The 15,903-nt window shown below is 41.3% G+C and overlaps 1 protein-coding gene across 2 annotated transcripts in view; it reads right to left on the bottom strand.

Annotated features, from left to right (window-relative positions):
• Positions 1-14,175, bottom strand: part of pde2a (phosphodiesterase 2A) — a 155,159-nt gene extending 140,984 nt beyond the window's left edge. The window contains exon 1 of one of the 2 annotated variants that reach the window (XM_020618221.1): positions 13,434-14,175. In XM_020618221.1, the coding sequence (XP_020473877.1) occupies positions 13,434-13,492 (59 nt within the window). In that variant the 5' untranslated portion in view covers positions 13,493-14,175. The remainder of the gene's footprint in view (positions 1-13,433) is intronic. The other variant, XM_020618222.1, reaches the window with a different exon arrangement.
• Positions 14,176-15,903: the final 1,728 nt, after the last annotated feature.

Here is a 15,903-nt window from a genome sequence, read left to right as displayed (position 1 = left end):
ATGGATGGATGGATGGATTTTGAAAATGAGAAATATGAATTTTTACTTTAAAAAAAAAAAAGGTAAATCATACAAAACACTAAAAATCTTAAGGCTGGTTAGTTTCTATCTTAACAGTATTTAATGGGCCCAATACAGAGATTAAAAACATTAACCATGAGTAGAGGCAATTTATTGTTTGTTACTGGGTCAGTTCCAAATTAGCTTGTTTGTTTGTGCCATAGACCTCCGTTGTTGTTCAAAACCATCAGTGAAACATCACTGCATCGGGTGACACATTTCTCCATTAGCAAACACCTGACCTGAGCGCAAGCAGCCAATGGAATGTAAACAAAGCTGAGGGCTTGAACTAAAATTTGTGCATGCGTAGTTGATGCCGACTCGTACTAACTTCAGGAAATTATGGCTGCACAGAGCCTTTGGGGTAACATAGTCTGGATTTCGTTATAAAAAAACATCACCCAGTGCTGTAGTGTGTTTCCCTGATGTGTATTTAAACAGATCTATTGCACAGACGAACAAGCTGATCATCAATAGGTTAGTCTATAAAGCATGTTGTCCAGGTAAGGTAGAAAAGCGCTACGAGTGTAGTCCACTGGCAAATCTCTTAATATCTGTTGATAGAAGCACCTCTTTTCATATGATTTACTGTAAACTATGGTAAAATGCAGGGAACATGATGTCTGGGTGGAGATCAATTTAAAGTGACCAGTGACTTAAATAATCCACATTTTACAGTAAGACATGGTTAAAAAAAAAAAAACCTATCACCCACATTTACAAAACTTAACTGGCTCATCTATAAAGGATCTGACTAAAAGAAGAGGCGTAACACGCTGTGCTGTTAACAAGCACAAAGGGATCGAGAAGGTGAAAAGGAGAGAGAGAGACTGTAAAAAGCAGAAAGAGAGAAGGACAAATCAGGACAATAAGACATTTCGAATTGAAGTATCTGGTGTCAAAAACAACAGAAAAACAACCTATAAATAACAGAGCTCCCAACACCCTTTATCACACAAGTCCAACTTGATCAGGGAGAAAGAGAAAAACAAGGGATAAGTAAAATATTAGGAGTAAGGGAAAAAGAGAGGAAGTGGGAAGGAAAGACAAAAACAAGGCACCGTTTTCTTCAGTCTTTCAGTATCCCATCCAGATGGTTGTTCATTTCAGACACACGGCTATCGGGAATCATTAAAGCCTTTATAAAGTCACATGGAAGAATCTATTAAACGGTAACAGTCACATACAACAGAGCCATTTGACACTCAACAGAACACCCACAACGTATTTACTGCAGCCTGAGCTCCACTGCAGTGGCAATTACAGTGATTTGTTGTTTAATTTACAAGTTAATGGGTTGGGTGTTGTACTAAATTTCTTCTGATAAGTGTGTCAGCTCTGATTGTTGTGGCTTCGCAGAACAGACACCGTGTTTGGACAAAAAGTTATGTTGACATCTTGTTCACAGTGAGGGATGCAGTCTGACTGCGATTTAACTGTACATATGAAGATGTACAATGTAGAACATTACCTCGAGACAGATCATAAATTCAACAGCTGGGGATGAGTCTTTGTTGAAGCACCCGTTTCTTACTTCAGCTCCCGCTCAGAAAAGCAACCATTCTTTGAAACTGTGCGTTTCAAAGAAGATTGGCTCCGATCAGAACTAAATTCACCTCCTCATTACAGACTATAAATCGCTGATGACATCAAATTAGCTTCCCAGACTGCCCACTTAGACAGCGGGCAAACTCTGACCCAATGCAATCTTACTACAGATAAAACAGGCAGCAGTACGACACACAACCTTTCATCCTTATCAAAAGGCAAAAGAAGAGGATCAAAGCGACAGTCAAGAAGAGCAGAATAAACAGACTGATGTACTGTAGATGCAAAGAGAGAGGCACAAAACAGATTATGGCAGAGAGATGAAAGCATTTCAGACATCAGTCCCCTCCCACCATGAGAAAGCTTCTCAGGAGACTTTTAAAAATGTGCAATGGGCCCATAAAGACTTATGCTAAACTCTCCCTCTTCTCCTGATATCAATGTTTTTCTTTTTTTACTCTGACATCATAGAGACATTTTTGTAACTTTTTCAATTGTATTCAAGTTTTACTTTTTTTTATACCCACTAAAAAGTGCAGTATTTGTACATCTCCAAATAGAAACAGGTGCAACAGGTAATAGAAACAGGGGAATGTCTGTACTACTGAGCACACAGTTCTTGTTGAAGTGTCTGTAGTTTGTATTTGCTGTGTTTTACCACGGGTTGGATACACTGTACATGTATTTCATGTGTAGCCAGTAATTCCCTCACTGTGTACTATGTGTTGGAGATTTGGACATAGTTTCCCTTCTCCGAGGTGTTTGTCAGCTCCTCTGTGCACTGTTTATACACCAAGTGCTTCCAGTGCACAGTGTGAACACACATCCGGTACAGACATGAGTGCAAGTCTTGCTCAAGGTACATGCAAGATGCTGCCATTGATGCTACACGATGTGAATTGTCATGCCTCCAAGTATGACTGATGCAAGATGCTGCCATTGATGCTACACAATGTGGATTGTCATGCCTCCAAGTATGACCAGCACAGAGTTAGATATCTCAGAGTGATCGGCTGGTCAACAGTCAAGACTGAAAACTGGCCATTTCCAATCCCCACTGATCGATTGCTGCATATCTCAATATAACAATAGCACAAAAAATACAGCATCCAGTCAATATTAAATGCAAGTATAAAAGCCAAATATAATGGTACAGCTGTCCAAAACTGTGTCAAATATTATATACTGTTTTTAAAAAAGTCAAGCTTTTACCTTAGCACAGTAAACCGTTTTGAAGCAATGAAGCCAATCCAACATATAAAGGCAGCTCATTCCAGAGCTTTGTGGTTGCAACTGCAAAGGCACAGTTTTAAGCCTAGAAAAGGGACAGCCAGAAGCAGGTGATCAATAGATCACTGAGTAGAGCCATCAGGCTTTAAAAGGTCAGAGAGATGCAGCAGAGCTAAACCAGTAAGTGCTTTAAAAAGCCATCAACTTTAAACTGGATCCTGAAATTAATAGGTAACCAGTGGAAGGGTGCCAGCACAGGCATAATATGGTCTTGTTTAGGAGTACCATTTACATAAGGAGCAGCAGCATTCTGAACAAGCTGGAGGCTGTTAAGTGAAGACCCTGATATAAAGATCATTACAATAGCCCAAAAAAAAGGCCTTTTCAAGATCATGACCAAGAGAGACCGGTAAAACCCTTGATAAAAGCCTTAGTTGAGAAGAAAGCTGCACCAGGAGACAGCTACAAACTATGGCACACCTGTAAACTCCATGTGAATGAACTAGGCCATGAGTAGAAATGCACATGGTGACATGCAGCACCCCGGTAGTAAACAAAATGAACTGTGCTCCTTCATATGATGTGTGGCATTTCCTTTAATGCCTTCATCTACAGCTGTGTGCACATAGATGTACATTTATAGTACGTTTGTGCACACATGCATAAATATGCACACACTGCACTTCTGGCAGCAAAAAATGTTTGTTTTTTGATTGAGTTGAAATAATATTTTTAAAAAGTACAGAGAAAAAAAAAACTAATCACAGTGCAACATCAGGCAGGATGAGAGAGAAAGACAGAAGCGCCTCTGGGCCACTGTGACTGTCTGTGTGTGTGTGTGTCGACTGAGCATGATGGGAGAGGTGTGAAAGGTGACCAGCTGACATCATTGATAATATAGAAAAGGAAATAGGGAGAGGCACACTGACAGATTTATGTAGAGTGAATAAAGACTTTGTCTGACAGAAAGCCACACAAACAGCCAAATATCTAATTGTTTGATAGTCTTGCACAAGTCTGGTAGGATGGGATTCATTTGCATTCAGACAGTATTTTCCCAGTTTGATTGGGTGTTAACGCAGCAGCCCTATGATATGCTAATTACATGCATCGACAATTTCCGTCTCTGAAACTCTTACACCTCTAAATGACAACACACACAGATAGGAACAGATGCAAACATTATTCTAGAGCATGAATCTGAACTTCTTAGAGTTTATTCTCATTTTACTGCCCTGCTGTCAAGACCAATAAGAGTGTTTGCTTTTTCTCTTTTCACATAGGTGTGTTTGGTATGCATGTGTGAGCCTGCATTTGTGTGTGTAATCGTTTCTTTAGTGTGCATATGTAGTCGAGGACCAGTGAGGATCAATGCTCTATGTGCACGTGTGCTAAAATCTGACACAATAGGTCAAACTAAGAAAAGGCATTCTGCAGCCCTGAAAGCTACCGGCTTTTTTTTTTACTCCTTGTAAAAAGCCCGTCTGGACTGCATTTTTACAGATATGACCGGCAAGTGCGGAGACACTATTCTCAAAGTTCAAAGAACACAGACTGGTCACCCTAATATATCACTTATCTTACTCCGGAACACAGTGAATGTCACGCTCGCCAACACGTCCTGCCTCACATTGGTGCTGCCAAACAAGAGTCTACGGCAACACTAGCAGCTCTGTGAGGCTGTACTGAGGGACCGGGGGGATGGGGGGTGCTTAATATTCCTGTCAGCATGCTCACTATGACAATGCTGACATGTTGATGTTTAGCAGGTGTAATGTTACCATGTTAACCACCTTCGTTTTATTAGCACTAAACACAGAGCACAGCTGAGGTTGATGGGAATGTGTCTAGTTTTATAGGTATTTGATCATAAACCAGAGTAATGGACAAAGCGGAGAAGTCGGAGTGATAAGGATTCATCCTGAGGGAGACATAACAGATTTCACAGAAACCCATCCAACAGTTAGTTTACAAAGCCTGTACTTCAAGTAAATGCATCCAGGCTCCCACAGTTCTATTAATGTCACTTAGTTTATACAACTCCATTGTGAAATTTTAAAAGCCTTAGTACATCGTTTCTGTCTATCAGTACACTACGTGGGCCGTGTTGTATACATTGTTGTATGGAGTTTGTATAATGCCCATCCTGGGTTATTAAAAGCACCAGTTTTCTCGGAAAGAAGTTTGTGATGTCTTTGGTTTCCCACTCACCAATGGCCAGACTATATAACCCCAGCTCCGTGCAACACTAGTAGTAGCTGCTACTGTAATATCTGTAGCAAGTTTTCTATTCCATGTTATCCATGAATAGTCTCACTGAATTATTATTCACCATGCCAGGAGCCAACAGGAGGCCGTGATGAACTACCATATGGTTTAAGAACTAAAAAAAATGTTGTGCAACTAGTAAGAGGGTGTTCCTCCAAATAAAATGTTTAACACAGTGTAGCCAGCACAATAGTGCAGTGTCTCAAACTGAGATGTTTAGCTTAAACTTTACAACCAGGGCTGCAAATCATAATTATTCACATCAAGTAATCTGGCAAGTTCATTATTTGTAAATGCTGAAAGCATGAGAAAATAGCATTTCACAGTCAAAGGTCAATGTTAAAGTGTTTATTCATCATATGTACAGTTAGGAAACGCGTTTCCCTGTACAATGAAATTCTTACTTTGCCGTCCACATGAATGCCACACAATACAAATGAAATATAAAGTAGATGAATAAGTAACACAAAAATCTAAGGCACTTTAAGCAGCAAATGCAGAGATAAAATAAAAATATAATAAGAAAATGTATGCTGCATGGGAGCTGTATGTGCAGTAGTTAACAGTCAATGTGCAAATATGCATGTGCAAACTGAGAATGTAAACAGTACAGGTCGTCAGTACATGACGTATTTCCTGGTAATAAACTCCTCGGCTGTTTAGGAGTCTGATGGCAGAGGGAAAGAAAGTTTTTCAGTCTAGAAATATAAATAATAATTTCTTTTGTTTATCTTTCCTGATCTCTCTACAGTCTTTGACACAGTTGATAGTCTCTTTTTAATGTCATACATTGAAGTGGTTAACTAAGCCGGGAACACCCAAGACCTGCAGTGTGGGAGATGATCCGACCCAGTCATCAGCCATCGCAGTGTGACACTTCAAAGTCACTCATCCTTACACTTGCCCGTTTTTCCTGTTTCCAATACATCAGGTTCGAGGACTGAATGTTCACTTGCTGCCTAATATACCCCACACACTGGCAGATGCCAGTGTATTGACATATTCAGCGTTATTCACTTCACCTGTCAGTGGTCATAATGTTATGGCTGATCTGTGTATATGTGTAAATAATCTAATTCAAATTAGCTTTAGCTTACGACCGTTTTAGTATTGTTGGAATTTCCTGTAAATATGCAGATACAAAATGTATCTGCATATTTAAAAAGTTAAGTAAAACATTTGATGAGATCTGTCTGGATTAAGCTGACTGACAACTAAACGCTCACCTAGCTACACAGAGAGATGAACAGCCTCCAGAAAAAGCCTTTAAAGAGAAGCACCTTTACACAACCACAGTTCAGTCACAAACATATGCACATGAACAAGGTATTCATGTGTGCGTAAAGAGATTATATAGACAGATGAAAACACTACAGTACATCTAGGATGGATATACAGAATATAATGCCTCCATACGTAGGGTCATCTGTGATACCATTAGTTGCCAGGCAACCTGAGCCACTCTATGGATGGAGCACCTGCCCTTCATCTATCAAGTCATCTCAGAAGTGTCTTCATCTCTGTCACACCTGTCTCCCTCTGCCTCGGGAAAGAGGAGAAGGAAAGTCAAGACAGAAAAGTGGCACACAAATGAGGAGATTGATCAACTGGTAAGGAACACAAACAAGTAAACTAGCGCAACACTCAACAATAGGGTACGTCTAGACTGTGAGGACAGGCAGACAACAGGTTTATTGTCCATGTGGTCTGAATAATCATTACCATGTTTCCATTTCAGCTTTGCAACAGCTGCTGAGTGCTAATGTCCTTAACGTCAAAATACTAAATGCAGCATAAATGTATGTGTGAGCAGCTGATGGTATGTCTGTTTATGTGCATTTCTGCAGCCCGTGTTCATATGCTATTGAGAAGTTCATTTCATCCGACACGACAAGCATCACAAAACCCACCAACGTCCCAAATGCGACATTTACAGCCGCTCAGTGGCTTTATATCTGTGCGAGTCAATCAATAGAGCCAATCAATAAGAAAGAGCCCTGCAGTCAGGACAAGGAACACATTCTGCTACTGTAGAGACCGAGTACAACAATGATGGCAATACCAGCTGCAATAATAGCTACAACATCATCAATACAATTTTGATCAACAAACAAGTAAATCTAGAGCAGCAAAATAATAACAGGAAAAGATGTTCAAAAGGAGTAAAGACCACAGCAGCTACTGTAAGAGCAACATAGTGTATGACAATAACAAAAGCACCGGCAGCAACATAGGAATCAATACATGATCAGCAAGAAAAGATAAAAACACCTATTTGTACCACAGCAGCAGAAGCTAATGACACTGAAACTTTCTACCCATCTACAGAAAGATAGACACATGCTGCATGCAAAAACAAATAAGTAAACCCATGCTTATATAAAACAGATGTAGTTGTTCATACTGACACTGTAACTGATGCTCAAACTAAAGTAGTGACTGCATCGAGGCACTGTAGCGTCACACCCGAATGACAAAAACACAAACTTCAAGTGCTAAAGCCAGATGTCAAACCTAATGAGCTGCATGTTACAATATCTCTGTGGCAGATTATGATCCATTTATTTAATGTTATTTAGTCCTCACGTTATAAGTGAAGGGCACACAGCTTCTCAGTGAGGTCTCACCACGCACAGAGGGGCGCTTGTTACCGTTTTACAATTAAACCAAGGCTTTGTGTCCTAAACACAGCTGACTCACCTCCTACCTTAATCCCTCAAAGGAGTACACATGCACACACACCAGTTGTAGCCACTGACAAAAACATTCACAACCACAGTTGTTGCCATCTATTGGATTACTGACAGAAACACAACTGTACCCATACACACAAACCTACATATACACACACAGTTGTAAACAGACACACACACAGAAAACACCTGTCTGTGGCAACAATCCACAGAGATAAGAAGGTTGACAGGAGCTGCTGGAGCCAATGCTGGGAGCCATGGGAACTGTCAGGCTCATTTCAAAGACACCCCCAGACTCTCTCTCTCTCACACACACACACACACACACACACACACACTTGTGATGACATTGTATTGATTTCCCTGGAGTAGTATTCTTCTCATAACCATTACAGAGTGCACCTTACTTCCTTCAAATATTCCCCTAACTTCAGTCCAACACCTGCTGTAGCTTTTCACCTTACATCTAAACATATGAATCCTTAAGTGTAACCTAACTGTAATTCTACCCTCGTCTTTAAAATAACTCTTCCTAATAAAGTGTGAGAAACAGTCACGAGTGACCAGCTGGCCATGTTTTCTATTCTTGTGTGGAACCCACAATAGAAACAGCAGAGATGGCAGGCAAACCTACACACTTTCTAGATAAACATGGCAAAAGCGCACACATCAAATAATATGTTTATTTGCATGAGCTCTGTATTGCGGTGTCTTGAAGCAACGTCACAGTTCAATCAGAATGCAGGAAGACGCTGAGCAGCTGTTTCAGCTTTGTTCAGTAGGTGGGCACGTTGTTTAGGACAGCGCTGAACAAAAGTTATTAGATTTTAGGTGAGGGCTAAATGTAGCATGTAGATAAGCACATAAACATTATTATTTATTAGAATAAGATGTGGACAGGTCTACAGCTGCAGGACAGATCTACAAGTGTAAAAACACCGGGTCATTTTTACAGCGTAAAGGCTAGAACACTGCAAATGAGTCCCTCACCTCAAACTACTCTTTAAATACAACTGCTTCACAGTAAACGTCTTTATATAGCACATTACGTTATGCAACTATCAGATGTCCAGCTTTGGTTCCAGTTGGCCCTGGCTCACTGTTTAAACATCTGTTAAATGTTGGTGTTTACACGAGTTGTGCACATGTGTGTGTGTGAGTGAGTGAGGGAGAAACTCAGAATGACCCTGAGCAGAGTGAATGCGACCTCCACAACTATCAGTATTGATTCTGTTTAAGTGTACAGTAAACTCAAGAGCAGACAGGTGCATAAATGGAGGAGGGTTAAAAGGGTCTTCCCTTCTCTATATCTGAGGTCATCTTTCAATGATAACCCCAAAGAGAGTGGAGAGAGGAGACTCTTCTGGATAATTTGCTGATACTGGGTTTTTTAAAAACATTTTTTTCCTCAGATATCAGAGGCCTGAACCACAAAGCCAGTTCAACTTACTTTGGCTCTCAGTTATTTGGCTTCAGTGAGCCTAATATCGAGCATCCTGGATAACCAGGGCGGCTTAGGAGATAGAGCGGGTCGTTACTTAACGGGGGGCGGGGGGTGTCAGTTCGATTCCCGGCCTCTCCGATCCTGCAATTAAGTGTCCTTTAGCAAGACACTTAACCCCAAGTTGCTCCCAGTGATATCACCAGTGTGAGTGAATGTGTATCGGAAATAGTGCAAAGTGCAGTTCAATTTGTAGAAAGGTGCTATATACAGTAGACATAAGACCATTTACTAAAGCGGGTTATCAGCTGGCTCTGTCAAGTCTGGGTTCTTCCATTGGGGTACAGTGTGCCCATGTGGAAAAAGGTGGACTTGTTAATTAGAAGTGACATTGATAAAGCTACAGAATATGAGATGAGGCAGTGATACCTGCAGGGAACTTCATTTATAGCCAGAGCAAAAAGTGATGTTACAGCAGGTGAACTATGAATATGCTGTGGTCATTTAACTAGCAGCTAGTGAAACACTACAAATTACTTTCAAATACTAAGACCATATCATAGCACCATATTATAAGGGTCTTATTCAGCGAGTACATTTTTCTCCTTTGTCTGATGAAGAAACTATTGTGAAACTATTGTGTGTTAGTAAAAATGCTGCCAGAGCAGAAACTGTTGGACAGTGGAGAGGAGTTACACCTAAAGCCATATGTTCATTTATAATCATGGGACATATTTAACAGCAGATAGATTAGTTTTGTAATTAGACAAATCATCATCACAGAGTCTCCTCATGTTATTCCTGAGCTGCAGTGATGGAAGCCTGAAAAAAAACTGTCAGGATTTCCACTGGGAAAACCAGGCACTGATCATCACGTTGCTGTCGACTCCCTCGGTTTGCTAGAAACTAAACCAGAGCGACCCATGGAAAACCTGAGATGGCACAACGATATGAATGCTCTGTAGAAATATCTATTTATTATCATATTGTCAACTCTTTTGTCCCTGTCAGTATCCAGTAGTACTGATCTCTCAGTTTTTCCAGTGATCCGATTATTGATCTGATCCCCTGAAGTTAATCTGCTCCAGAGCAGGTTAACTGTGCAGCACGAGTTACTGTGCTTATCTAGCTCACTTAAAAGTGAGACAACGTTTGTGGTACCAGAAAACCTGAGCTGAGCCCAATGTTAGCTGATTAAACCATTAACTTAGCTTCAAGGTACCTTTGACTTTTCTTATCACAGATGCATTTTGTACATAGTTGCTAGATTATTCAGCTGAGAGAGCTTCGTCTGCCATCTTGTAATATTCATGCAGAAAAGTAACGGGAGCAACCAAGTATTCATTCAGTATTTCAACACATTATGTATTTTATTTACAAGATGTTTTGCAGGGACTTGCACATTTAAAATATTCACAATATATGTTTATTTGAATGTAAAAGAGTTAATGATCATTAACATAAAACTCAGATTAAATATCAACTGCTGGCTTTCATAAGCGATCCGAGTACGGATGTTATTATTGCATTACATACAGTTCTAGACCCAGAGACGGGAAATCAAAATGTAGCTAAATCAGTAAACCTTTTAAGCTAAATGTGTTGCTGAAGCACACATTCAGTACAGTAAATACTGTAGCCTACATGCAAACAATGGTTTCTGTCGGCTTTCCCTGTTTTCACTTTACCGTATCACCCTCTTCTCTCTCCATCTCTGAATATTTTAGTATTGATGAGGCCATTACTGATGATAACAGTGCAACATCAGCATCCTTTCTCCCTTTCTCTCTCTGTCTCCCTCTTGCTCACACACACACTCGTCAGGAGTCAGATTACAACTCTGCTGCCGTGTACTTCTGTGTGTGTTTGTGTGTGTGTGTATGTTCAGCTTGAGGCCGGGGGACCTGACTTCCTGGCGTCACTCCAGTAAATTGGAATATTTTTCAGGCTGAAAACTGTTCACATGCACACATAACAAGGACAATGCCTGCTGGCAGCTAAACTGCTGCAAGGTATTAACCAAAGTGCATAGAACATGAACATGTCATCCTCAAAGTAACACACAAAACGTATACAGCAAAAGACAGTATCACGGCAGAATGAATCTTAGACTATATGAACATGGTTATGATTCTTGACAGTGCACAGCTCAATTATTCTGATGATAAATAACCGGCTCTCAACAACTGGCTCTCCAGGGATCTAAGACACAACAGGCTGCAGATGTTCCTCCTGGAGTGTTTCAGCCTAAATGGTTTTATTTTAGCATAATGATGCTCAGTTACAAGGGGGCACACATCCCACTAGTTATGGGCATGACATCTGCTCTTGTGTATTTTGCAGCAGCACCGCATTACATGTCCTTCACTGATCACCAATGTTAAGTCTCCAAGTCAAACCAACTCCAGTGTGAGGCAAGCAGGTGAGACCAGCTACTGAGCCTAATAGTGTGTCAAAGATCACAGACCACCTGGCAGAGTCACTACTCCCCCACAACACAGCCAACAAATGCCCTGTAAACCAATAACAAAAGGATGAGAAACCCATCCAAACGCATTACAAGAGGATTTTAAGTCTTACACAAAAATTAGTTGATTTGAGGAAAGTCTCACTAATATTTTATGGAATCACTGTATAATAGCATCACAATGTTGTCCACAAATGATGTGATTCAGCTCTGAGTGGGACAGAGAACTAGGAAGCAAGACGTGCCCCAAAGGAGCTCTCACCATATATGGGCTACAGTACAGTATGTGCATGTCCCTATGAGCCACAATCACTCACCTCCATCAGCAGCAGATGCATCACTACATTTGAGAGCAGTCGCTGTGTGTTCAAATGGCTAATTTAATTTCAAAAAGCAGAAACTAGCCACAATATCAGCACCGTCAGGATGCTTATTAACCAACATTTAGCTAACCTACTTCTGGCTTTGACATTTAAAAGTTTATATTTTTCCCCCCAAACTTATGACAAACAGCAACTAATGGCCTCAACAACTACCACCAAGTTTTATGAGCATTTCTCTGACACATTAACAGCATATAAACACTACAAGCTTCACAGAGATAGGATGCAAGGCCAAGCTACTTTATTGTATTAAATTGCTAGAGCGATGCATCAACCTCCTAAGATACAAGGCATATATTTGCTGTCTTGTGAAAATTGGTGAATTTCTCTCTAACCCGTCAACTTTTCATGACCAAGGAAAGCGGCCTCAGAGTAAAGAACAAGCATTCGCATTGAAAAGCAGCCTCATTTCAAACTTTGTAAAGATGCATTTTGGTGTTTCAAAAGGAGAAAACTGCACAGAAGAAGCATTTATCTCCAAAGTTTATCTAAAAACTTAAATATCACATTTAGTGATACATGCATAAAACTCACTAATATAGGCAGCATTCATCATTCACAAATCAGTTGCCAGTGGCTTACAAATCTATTCTTGTGTGATAAATTTCTGCTACCAGGCTATGAAAAAAATCCCTTTAGCTGGAGTTCATTCTTTTTGGTGTTAAAGTAGTTACAGGTCCTGTAATTAATAGATTCTTCATCCATAACCGTGCACTCAATTATATTCTTATTGTTGGCTTGTAGCATTATTTACTGTCTATTAATAAAGCTCTTAGATAACGTTTATAAAGGTTGCTTAAACAAGGTTTTGCTTGACAGTGAAGCAACAACACATAAACCAGTATTTTTCGGAAAAGACGGTTTTCTCAAAGTCATGTCATTAATGGTGTTTTCAAAGGACTGCCATGGAGATAATTCAGTTTGGTGATCTATCACAGCAAATGCATCTGTCCCAGTAGGAATATTAGAGGAAGAGTACTGGATTCCTGTTATGATCCCCTGCGAGATGCAAAGGCACAAAAAGGTCACCCAACTCTCTGCGGAGCATCTTAAACGCACTGTGAGAACATTTTAGTGATACTGTGGAGGCGGCGAGCCGCAGGGCTGTTGTCCCACCGGTTTATATTGGTAGCCGCCTGCACACTTTACATGGGGGTTTCAGCGCTGCTGTCAGGGGGGATAATGACATCCAGCGGGTCACACTCACACTACTCCCGCTCTGTTTTTGCTCGATAAGAGGCGCCATGTATCTGTGCAACCACTCAGTTTGAGCGTTATGTGAAGTAGTAGCAGGAAGACATGAAACATAAACAGCATACAGAGTTTATAGGAGACACACTTACATCTCGGAGGACGGAGGTTGGCTACGGCAGAGGAGCGCGTGTCCGCACGCTTGTCCCATCGCGCATCCTGCCTCGCGCCTGCCCGGTGAGCCCAAGCAGCTGCAGTCAGGGGGACCTGGCGGGTGAGGGGAGGAGGGAGGGAGCTTCCTATGCGTCTTCCTGGCCTGACCTGGCCTGGGGAAGTAAAGGAGAATAGAGGACGGATGGATGGAGAGATGGTTGGGTGTGTGTGCTTCCTCTCACTCTTGCCGTCTGCCTTTCTCGGTCCGCACTCCGCTGCTGTCTCCTCTCGAGCTCTGACAGCGCGCGGGGATTGGTTGGGACCCGTTAACTGATACTCGAGCTGTAGTGGGCGAGCATATAACCACTGAGCAGAGAGGGGAGAGAGAGAGAGCTCAGTCGGTATTTTCACGCTCAGCCCCACATGGACGCATCAAGTGTTAAGACGCGTCAGTCAAACCGGAGGTAAAGCACGTTATGGCGCTCCTCCGCGTGCGCTAGAGGGGGGGGAGGAAAGTCATATTCAGATCGTGCCCGCTCCTCCTCCTCCTGCACCGGCTAATTCATCCGTGGAAATTAAAGTTGTGTTCTGAAAATTGAACTTCCATAGTGTTTCTTCGCAACTCAGCTGCGTATTTTCACACAACTCCCACCATGCACGCTCCTCTCCAGCCTCACAGACAGGACTGGAACTGCTGCGCACAAACAAAGGCGAGCTTATCGCCTCGTTCTGGCACGATTTCATTATAAACCACATGTTGTTCTCTAGAGTCTATCACGGAACACAGGTCTCAAGGTCCAGCACAGATCTCCTGCCTTATATGGCCTTTCCAGCGCAGAAAAGGAAGCCACAGGGATTCACTACAGGAGCAGTGCATAGTAAAACGAGTGTCTGAAATGTTTGACATCCAAGGCCATTAGAAATCCCACATGACTTCACATAACGAGTGCCAATTTAAAGACCAACATTTCTGGATAACATATTGTAGCCCAAGACTTCAGAAAATGTGTGAACAAGTGCTAAACAGCACCTGAAAACATTAATTCCCCTGCAGCCATGTTCCACAGGTGTTTTCAGTTATTTTGGCTGATTAGTCCTCTGTTCAAGGTTGTGCACACACCTACAAACTGATTGACTGACACCTCTGTCGCTCTCCTATTGGATTTTTTTTGTATCTGTCCATCATCATCATCACCATCATCGTCTCTGTCATTGTTATTAGTTCATGGATTTGGTGACCTCAGGAAATTTCTACCATAGTTTGACTGAGCTTCAGCCTGAGCAGAGGACTAATCAGCTGCACACACCTGTGTGAATGAGCATGGCCTCTGTATAATTCTGACTTGTGTCTCACTGTAAAATATTAAATTTTTTTAAAAGTGAAAGTACATTGAGTGTGTATGGTGGTGCTACACTTGTATTTACATTTGGATTATACTGTAGGTTGCACTTTCCTATTTTCCTCTTACCCTCTGACACAGAGCAATAAATCTCTGTGGCTGCTACTGTTTTTCCTCTGAGAGACCAACATTAAAACTTGGCTTTAAAAAGGACTAGAAATGTCTTTAACTTGAATCAAAGTGTGCAAAACTGCAGCCTTATGGCCTGACCAGAAAAAAAGACAGGCACCATAACATTACCGATGTTACTGTACTGCTGTTCCATTAAGTGTCTCAGTAAGCCATGTTGGTGAGTCAATATGGACATGAGTGGGAGCCTTAAAGTGGCACACTTAGATGAAATGCAGCCACTATTAATGTTGCCAGTTACACCTGTGCTTTTCTGCTTGAACACACTGAGCAAATAGGGCACTGCATCACAGCTAACAGTAAAGTAAAGCAGATGACTTATTTCTAACAACAATGTTTCTGTCTACTGAAGTTCAGAGGTCTCCTGAGCTCTGGGGTACAACCAGCATGAGCGGATGGCAAATGACGGTACTCGTGGTTCTTCCTGAGTATGGAACAAAGTGCTCAACCTGAACAAGGTTGTGATGTTACCTTAATGTACAAGATTGTTTGAAATGTAACCTCTAATATTGCTTTCAACTCTTTTGAGTGTCCTCAGTGGTAGTCACAGGACAGCTATGGCTGGATTTAGATCCCAGCAGAAAGTGTGTGTATATAATTTGTGGCATGTGGATGATCTCCATCTCACTGTCTAAACAGATCAAATCAGATTTAACCCAGACTGTCTCAGTAATAGAGGAAGACCAGGTGATGTCCAGAAATTAGATCTGTTGTGTAAACACACCCCACTAGCTCTAGCCATCCTCAGTCTTTTATGTATCTGGATAAATACTAGGCATCTTCATAGGTGTTGATGTAGACTGCATCACATTCAAACTTATTATGAAAAAAGCAGTCAATTTAGAGCAGCCCAAAGACCCAGTGGGGTGTTTTTCTTGTTCAGTTGTCATGTAGAGAACCAGCAGCTGCAGGTGTGTGGCACCTAATTTTATAAAACACA

This window comes from Monopterus albus, unplaced genomic scaffold (assembly GCF_001952655.1).
Source record: "Monopterus albus unplaced genomic scaffold, M_albus_1.0 scaffold202.1, whole genome shotgun sequence".
NCBI classification, from domain to species: Eukaryota; Metazoa; Chordata; class Actinopteri; order Synbranchiformes; family Synbranchidae; genus Monopterus; species Monopterus albus.
This window is presented reverse-complemented; position numbering and strand designations above follow the sequence as displayed.